Here is an 8,678-nt window from a genome sequence, read left to right as displayed (position 1 = left end):
TAATATAATTTTTTTATAAATAAATAAATTTTATACTTTCATTCTAAATAAATAATGTAATTTTACTTTCATTACTTAATCACATTACTTATTTTTTTTTTTATAGTTTTACACTTTCATTCTAATCACATTACATTATTTATTTAGAATAAAAGTGTAAAATTTATTTATTTATAAAAAAATACATTACTTTAAGTGTAAAATTAAAAAAATAAATTTATTTAGAATAAAAATAAGGTGATTAAGCGTAAATATGATTAAAAATAATTGAATACTATGTACAATAAAAATTGATATTATTGAAGAATAAAATTAAAATTTATTTCTATGTATCGTTTTTGTCCCCAACGTTTTAGTCCTATTTATGTCTCTAACGTTTTAAAATCGTCTCAATTTTGTCCCGCCGTTAATTTTATTAACGGATCCCTAACGGTAGGACAACATTGAGTCAATTTTAAAACGTTAGGGATGTAAATAGGACGATTGAAACGTTAGGGACAATTTTGAGATTTACCCCAAACGTTGGGGACAAAAACAATACTTTACTCATTATCATATCATATCATATTATTATTATTATTATTATTATTATTATTATTATTAAAATGATTAAAAATATTTTCGATTGATAATTGATAAGTAGTTTAATAATGTATTAAATATTAATTTTATATAACTATAATAAAGATATTTTCTTAAATTAGTATAATTATGCATTATTATTTAAATACTAATTATAATAAATATATTTTTTATAAAATAAACTTAGAAGAGAAAATAATATATTTATTTTGACAAAAAAATAAGTTCATAAACAATCAACACCTCAGTTTCATTAAATAAAAGAAACTCAATTCAATTTTAATATATTAAATAAAAATAGATTCTATCTTTTACTTTATAGTAAATATAATATTAAAATTTATTTTAATTTCTATTTCTTTGTTTTTGTCTTCCAATTTCCGTCTATTTTCAAAGGCTACCAAAATGTTATGGTTCTACGGTACTACCACCTAATGTATGTTAAAAAAAAAATGTAATAACGAAAAGAAGAGTTTGGGCGGCGAAGAAGACAGCAACGTGGAGAGGTGGGTGAGGCAGGCGAAGGCAGTTATTAGCAACAAATCAACAATGCTCGGAACGCGATTCTCATTCTCCATTCATCATTCATCCATCGCCATGTCTCTCTCTTTCCATTCTCACTCACCATCCTCTCTCTCTCCGTCGGTCAGTTCTCCTATCACCAACTTCTTTATTGTGTTCCGCATTTAATTCTTAAACTTGTAATTTTTTAGTTCATGAAAATTCTCGACTGTGAACTTCCTATTTATCTCAATTCTCAACTTTTTTTCTTTTCAGCTCCATTTAATTGGTTAGTACTAGTATAACGTCAATTCACTTCCAAGTTCAAACTGTTACAGGAAATAGAAACACACTTCTTTTTTTCAGAAACGGAATATATCATAGGTAGTGAAATTAAAATGGTATTCCAAATATAATTTTGTCACTCAATTTGGTTCCTCAATCTTGTTGCAGCTCAATTTGGTCTCTCGATCTCTATTTCGTAAATGCCATGATGATGATAGCATGGATGAGGGATTGAGGGACCAAATAAGGTCACAAAATCAAATTGGGAGACCATTTCGGGTCAACTGAAATTAAGAGACTAAATTGAGTCAAAGAATTAACTTTAGAGGAACATTTTGGGTTAAAGTAAATTTGAGAGAATAAATTACATCCTATGTCAAATTTGAAGAACCAAATTGAGTCTTTACTCCTTTGTGTCTGTTTTTGGTAATAGTGTGTGCGATGGTGACAGAAAACACAAGAATTTTCTGTTTTAGAACAGGCAATCCTTATTTTCCTTTCCAAACAAGACACAATGATCCTCGTTGTGTTTCTATCCCTGTATTTATAAATCTTGTCTCTCAAATCAAACACTGCCTAAGAATTCAAGTAATGTGATGTCTTTCAGTTGCCTTACTGCTTCTTCTGCATTATTACCGAATTACTTGTTAAATGTGGTTTTCTTTTAACATGCAGTCCCTTAGGATCGCAAGGAGCTTCCTAGGGACTGTTATGACAGGCAAGTATGAACTATGTTTCTTTTTCTATTTACAAGCTTCTTATGCTTAACTGCTGAGAAACTTACGATTGCAGTTTTGATATGTGTTATTTTGACTCGCTCTTGCCTTGTGTACTGAGCTAACTCAAGACTCCTTTAACATTAGATGGAGCATGGGGCTGACCAAACATGGGTCCCATATTCCATCCAATAAGAGAGAGATGTGTGTCACCCTGCTCTAAATGATTAAAAAAAAACATTTCTCTAGCAATTCTTATACTGTATTTCGTATTTTGTATCATGTTCTTGATTTTTTGTTTTCATGGTCATAGATTTCTTTCAACCAAGACTTGGAAATTGGCACTTAACAAGAAGAGATGGAAGATTGATATCATTTAAGGGCTGTGTGAAATTCGTACATACCACATGCCGTATCTCTATCCCCGGTACCTCGCCAGGAAATGATGTTAAACCCCCATCTAACAATAGCTTCAGGGATAAGAAAGCAGTTCCTGATGCAGACCCTCCCAGTATCAAAGATGTTAACCTTTTGTATCAATTTTTTTACCAAAGGTTATTACTCTATTGTCAGTTTCAAAATTTTACTGGTCCATGTTGAGATAGAGATAGAGCACAAATTATCATTTATATTCTACATTGTTTAACAGTTTGTTAACTACATTGTGATTCTAACATACAGTACCAAGCTCATGGTGTTGACTGGAGCTGGAATTAGCACAGAGTGTGGGATCCCTGACTATCGAAGGTTCTGGTTCTTTTGCCCACACTGATATTGTGAGGTTAATCAGCATGTTTATTGGGAAGCTGTAACGGATGTCATTACAATCTGAATTGAAACTTACCAATCTTTTTGTTCAATGATATCGAAACTTTGGCCATTTTTACAATAGGAGATTGGTCCATAAAACTCAGATTACTTAGTTTGACAAGGCTTGTTGTTCTTCTTGGTTCTCTTTCACTGACAATACCTTATTAATTGCAGCCCCAATGGAGCTTATAGTACCGGTTTCCGACCAATAACTCATCAGGTGATCTAAAGGCACGTTCACCAGATTCGCTTCCTATATTCAGCTTAGCTAGTGCCTAAATATGATAGGAAAATGTGGCCAACAGTAACAAAAGTTAAGGATAGGGAACGTAAATACCTTTTAGATATCAGGTTATCAGTTGCACTTTAATGACTTGGAAATTCAAGGTATTTATCACCTTCTGACACAGTAGATTATAGTCCAGAGAAAAATTGCCCACAATATCTATCATATATATGGTTGAGTTCCTCAAATGAGAAGAAAAGCTATTTTGAGTTATTGAGTCAATACCCACTAGAAGTATAGAACAGAATATTTATAACTCAGCTTCATTAAAGCCAAGCAAGCCATTATAGGGGACCCAGAATTCTATCTTTCTATAATTGAATTAAAGGATTCAATTTTTCATAAATCAATATGTCTATACAATGTGCACTTTTAACTTAAGGTTTATGGCAATGACTGAAGAAGTTTTGAAGCACTGCTAGATCTTTGTGCCAACATTAGTAATGAGTATTCAGGAATTTCATTATTAACTGCATCATTTAATCTTAGTCTCTGCTTTTTATTCCTCCTTTCTTTTGACATTTAAACAGGAGTTTCTCCGTTCAAGTCGAGCCCGGAGGCGATATTGGGCAAGGAGCTATGCTGGGTGGAGACGATTTACTGCAGCACAACCTAGTGCTGCCCATCGTGCTTTGGCAACATTGGAGAAGGCTGGCCGCATTGATTTTATGATTACCCAAAATGTTGATAGGTTTCCATTAATCTAGTCTTGGATACGATTGATTGAGGAAAAGTAAGATATTAATAGCAAGCCTAGCACTGAATTTTGATTCTTCTTGTCTTCAGGCTTCATCATCGCGCCGGCAGCAATCCATTAGAGTTGCATGGGACTGTATACACTGTAATTTGTATAGATTGTGGGCATTCCTTTTCCCGAAGCTTGTTTCAGGATCAACTGAAGGAGCTTAATCCAAAGGTTAGTATTATCAACTTAGATTCTGAAGAAATTTGTCTCGTCTAAACAATAAATATTAAAAAATCACTTATATTATTATTATTATTATTATTATTATTATTATTATTATTATTATTATTATTATTATTATTATTATTATTATTATTATAAATGATGATGAAGGCAGTCCTTGAGTTATCTTTACAATTATGTTTATATGTTTCAACCATTTATATCATTATCTTGTGTGCCTAATGAAGTGATGTGTTCCTTGTATTAAACGCATGAGCATAACTTGCATCAAGACTGGATCTAAAAGAAAATAACCCAAAATCCTAATTGCTTCGTCATAAACTCATTTTATCAATCCTTTAAGTAGTTATTGGAGTTTTTCTTTCCCAGAATGATACAATACGACTGCATGCATCTGTTCTAATATTCCATTTCGTAATGAATCTTTTTTTTTTTTTTTGTGAAATTGATGTTATACAACAGTGGGCAGAAGCAATTGAAAATTTGGACCACGGAGACCCTGGGTCAGACAAGAGCTTTGGCATGAAACAAAGACCTGATGGTGATATTGAGATTGATGAAAGGTTTTGGGAGGAAGATTTTGTCCTTCCAACCTGTCAGAAGTGCAATGGAGTCCTCAAACCTGAGGTAGGCCACCTTGCTTCTTTTAGTTGAAATGTTTTTCTGTTACTCATGTCAAGTTGCAGATATGTTCGTGCTGGTATGTATAAAGTTATTCTCTATTGCCGTAGCCGATGATAATTGCAGACCATAGAGTTGAAGCATAATCAATGAACTTTTCCTCCCGTTATAATATTTACTATCTGATGGGTCAACACATAACCAATGAACAAAGTTATTCCATGAAAGTAAATTCATAATTGTTCAGCCATGTGCTTTGTTTTTACCTGATCATTTTGATTGGTGTCTAATTTTGTTCCGCCATGTGTAAACTGCCTGCGTAATCACATGTGGGATGATTTATGCAGGTTGTCTTCTTTGGTGATAATGTTCCCAAGGACAGAGCTGATATGGCAATGGAAGCATCTAAAAGATGTGATGCTTTGCTTGTGCTAGGATCCTCTCTGATGACCTTCTCTGCTTTTCGACTTGTCAGGTAGATTTCAAAATGTGTAGGTCCTCCCACAAACAGTTGATACAGTCCAATGCGACAGCAAAATCCTTCATCATCTAGGGCAGTGTCCTCTTTACAGGGGTCCTATCAGATTCCCATCAACATTGCTCAAGATTAATACACAATATAATTTTCTGACAAGTTCTATCTACTTTATTAAAGTATTATTATTGACATGCAAAATAAATCAACTTTGATGATGCTGCTTCCGAGACTTAATAATGCTGCTTTACATATGAATGAACAAATCTATAGAATATAGATCAGTATTTTGAATTAGATAATTGAGTAGGATAGGAATTCATTCACATGCATTCCACAAAGCGCTAGTGTGCTGTGTACCATTAATGCATGGAAATCTGAATAAAATATATGAGATGATTTACGATCAATAGGTCGTCTTTCTATTTGGTCAGTGGTATCTGACATGCATATCTTAAAACTTTCACAGGGCAGCTCATGAAGCTGGTGCTGCCACTGCAATTGTAAATATCGGGGAGACACGTGCTGATGATTTTGTACCCTTGAAAATCAATGCACGCTTGGGTGAGGTATGCCTTGAGTTCATATTAACTGGCAATTCTGAATGCTGCATGTTTCTTCAACCCCCCAGATCTCAAAGAGTCATTACTTTGTTGCAGATTCTTCCAAGAGTACTTGACACCGGATCCATAACAGTACCTGCCGTGCAGTTATAGAAGACAACAAGATGTATCCAGGTGTATTGTTGAATTCAACAATGCTGCAATACTTGTAATTTGGATAATGTACAATAGATTGGTCGTAGCAGTTTGTTGTGCCAAGTTTACAGAAGTAATAATGTTAAGTTATTGATTTAGTTACTACATTGTCACAGGATGCCCAGATAAATTTGGCTACCTGGGTTTTATCCTATGATTCTTGTAATATGAATTGTAATGGCACAGACCGAGTTAAGGACTGATGTAATCGACACTCATGTACCCATTCATGGATTTTTATGTGAGAAATGTAATTTAGCATATAATACCCTTTCTGGCCATTTTTTTTTAAGACTACAAATAAGCTACACGCAAATTGGCACATGATAGAGATTTGTTTAGCTTCAAATTTTCATTCTTTTATTTTTATTTGAATTAGTTTGTCTATAAAATTTTGCCAAAAAAAAAATTTCATTTTTCTCTTCCAGAAAAATCATGAAATTTTAAAAATTTAAAATAGGAAAGAAAAGTATAAACTAGATGTTTAAGCCATAAAAAGTAAAAAGTGATTAGCAAAGAGAGGGCCATGAGAAAATTGCGCCAACAGATTATCTGAACAACACAAGTGCAGTTAACTGATTACTACTAACTAGCATATTAGTATGTAGAAGATGGTAAATCACTTTACATGCATCAAGTTATGCAGGGGCTATCTGTGCCGCTAATTGCCAAAAACAAAAACATGAGGCCTACAACAAAGCTACTACATTTCTTCAGGAATTCTCAGTAACTGCCTTGTCAATTTCTTCAACGTGGTTACGAAGCACATTCCACTGCACACAACAAAAATGAAAGTTATTGGTTGAATTAACAACGGAGAGATAAGTAAAACAAACAAATAAATTAATGAACATAGTTTTAACATATACCTGATCCATGGTCAACGAGATACCTGAAGACAAGTATGAAAAATGTTAATGTAGCTCATTCTATAAATCACTGTATCAAACAAAACTACCACAACCAAGTGTTGACTAAATAGATCAGTAATGACATTGAACTCTATCAGCAACCAAATTACTCAGCAAAAGCAAAAATACAAAACAAGCTAAAGCTTATGTTCTCATTTTCAATCTTATTTATTTTTAGAATTTTCATGTATTGTTTTTACTTTTTATTTCAGATAATCCTAAAATTAGAAACCTATGAAAATGAAAACACAGAAAATTCTCACAAGCCAAACACAAACTATAGGTGTTCGACTTCATTGAGTTTTACCAAACAGAAACTACAGTTACTCAACTTCATACAGTTCAAACTAACAACATTCTAAAAGAATCTCCAAGGTATATATATACAGCACACACTAAGAAATCAAAATTCAACAATTCAAAAGTAAACTTCAGTACGAATTATTCACCAAAATTGCAGTAGAAGCTATTCAAAATTATAGTGTAATTACCAAAGATCATCAACACATGGCATATCATGTCAGTGCACTACAAATTAATAACACCTGTAGGGACCAAAAAGAAGGTAATCCAGAAACAGAGCACATGAATTCTAGATGCAGAACCCTTGCAGTGATAATGACAGTGACACATATTATACATTCAAGAGCAGGAAACGCAATTATCAGCAAACAACTAAATTCACAGCATTTAACTTACAAAGAGAAAGTCATTAAAAAAAAAACAAAAAAACAAAACCCAAAACACTAAACCATAAACAAAAGCCCATCCACGGACTAATTCAACCTACCCACTAAAATGAATTAGTCTCACCATTCCCCAATTCATTACAAGAGCCAACCACTGTCTAGTAACAACTGAACCCTAAAATACAATGGAATCATGAAACCAAACATGAACTTGAACAAAAGAAAACCACCCTAATTATTATTAACTTATAAATAAATAAAATAGAGAGTAAGAGATGCTGAAACAATTGAAAAACCGTGAAGGAAGCATAACCTTTCTTTCCAGGGAGTTGCTTGCCATCTTTGACGTAAAACTCACGAATGTCGACGACAATTCTCCCCTGCCAGTTCCTCACCGAAACCCTCCTGTTCTTCGAAATCTAAAATTAATTTCATCATTTCAAGAGAAAATAGAAATAATCAGCAGATTATTATTATTATTATAGAAATTTAAAAAAAATGAGGCAAAAAACAAAAGGAAAAACCCTAACAAAGTAGACGAAGGGGTTTGCGTTGTGCTATGCGAGGTGAGAAGTTAAGAAATGAATGGTAAGTGAGTGTATTTCACCTCGCAGACAACGATGGAGTCAGGGTCCTCAGAATCGGCGTTGGTGGTGGTGGCGGTTTTGGAGGTTTTCTTGGGCGGTGCATGGCCTTCAGAGTCGCCATCAGAAGCGTTGTCATGCTCCTCCTTCCTCTTGCCCTTTGAAGACATGGTTCCTCTTCTCTTCGATGAGTGTGAGATTGAGTAACTTGCTTCGCTGTAATTTAAAAAGATAAAATGATTTACGTATTTATATAGCGAAATGATAGTGGTAGAAAGTGAGATCGAGAAATTTGAGAGCCAAAAATCAAAACGTGCAGGTTCCTTTGGCGCCCAAATAAAAACGATGGAAACAATTATAAAAAAGAAAAAAAAATAGAGAGAGAGGAGAGAGTTACTGAATAGTCACAAATAAGCTTCGTAGGGAAGCTACTACACTGCTAATGTGAGGACTGAGGAGTACTGAAGAGTGTGGTGTTAATGTCCATTCATTAAACCTGCTTTCGTTTCTTCGAGATAGAACAGCCAAAATA

At 33.6% G+C, this 8,678-nt stretch overlaps 2 protein-coding genes across 2 annotated transcripts; one reads left to right on the top strand and one right to left on the bottom strand.

Annotated features, from left to right (window-relative positions):
- The first annotated feature begins 1,021 nt into the window (after positions 1–1,021).
- Positions 1,022–6,250, top strand: LOC130943905 (NAD-dependent protein deacylase SRT2). Its single transcript, XM_057871991.1, has 11 exons — positions 1,022–1,227; positions 2,044–2,086; positions 2,398–2,638; positions 2,766–2,831; positions 3,069–3,114; positions 3,711–3,871; positions 3,967–4,096; positions 4,571–4,735; positions 5,077–5,204; positions 5,674–5,773; positions 5,864–6,250. The coding sequence occupies exons 1-11, from the start codon at positions 1,132–1,134 to the stop codon at positions 5,918–5,920; spliced, it is 1,233 nt and encodes a 410-aa protein (XP_057727974.1). The 5' UTR covers positions 1,022–1,131; the 3' UTR covers positions 5,921–6,250.
- Positions 6,251–6,471: 221 nt separating this feature from the next.
- LOC130946288 (RNA polymerase II transcriptional coactivator KIWI-like) lies at positions 6,472–8,678 on the bottom strand. Its single transcript, XM_057874964.1, has 5 exons — positions 8,544–8,678; positions 8,170–8,362; positions 7,876–7,981; positions 6,832–6,854; positions 6,472–6,735 (listed from the first exon to the last, which is right to left on the bottom strand). The coding sequence occupies exons 2-5, from the start codon at positions 8,314–8,316 to the stop codon at positions 6,676–6,678; spliced, it is 336 nt and encodes a 111-aa protein (XP_057730947.1). The 5' UTR covers positions 8,317–8,362; positions 8,544–8,678; the 3' UTR covers positions 6,472–6,675.

This window comes from Arachis stenosperma, chromosome 8 (genome assembly GCF_014773155.1).
Source record: "Arachis stenosperma cultivar V10309 chromosome 8, arast.V10309.gnm1.PFL2, whole genome shotgun sequence".
Classification (NCBI taxonomy): domain Eukaryota; kingdom Viridiplantae; phylum Streptophyta; class Magnoliopsida; order Fabales; family Fabaceae; genus Arachis; species Arachis stenosperma.
This window is presented reverse-complemented; position numbering and strand designations above follow the sequence as displayed.

Excerpts from the sequence above, each read along its gene's own strand:
- LOC130943905 (XM_057871991.1), top strand. The coding sequence starts at position 1,132 with ATGCTCGGAACGCGATTCTCATTCTCCATTCATCATTCATCCATCGCC. Across the intron at positions 3,115-3,710 it reads TCCGACCAATAACTCATCAG|GAGTTTCTCCGTTCAAGTCG; the intron begins GTGATCTAAAGG and ends ACATTTAAACAG. Across the intron at positions 3,872-3,966 it reads ATTACCCAAAATGTTGATAG|GCTTCATCATCGCGCCGGCA; the intron begins GTTTCCATTAAT and ends TCTTGTCTTCAG.
- LOC130946288 (XM_057874964.1), bottom strand. The coding sequence starts at position 8,316 with ATGTCTTCAAAGGGCAAGAGGAAGGAGGAGCATGACAACGCTTCTGAT. Across the intron at positions 7,982-8,169 it reads ACTCCATCGTTGTCTGCGAG|ATTTCGAAGAACAGGAGGGT; the intron begins GTGAAATACACT and ends AATTAATTTTAG. Across the intron at positions 6,736-6,831 it reads TCTCGTTGACCATGGATCAG|TGGAATGTGCTTCGTAACCA; the intron begins GTATATGTTAAA and ends TGTTGTGTGCAG.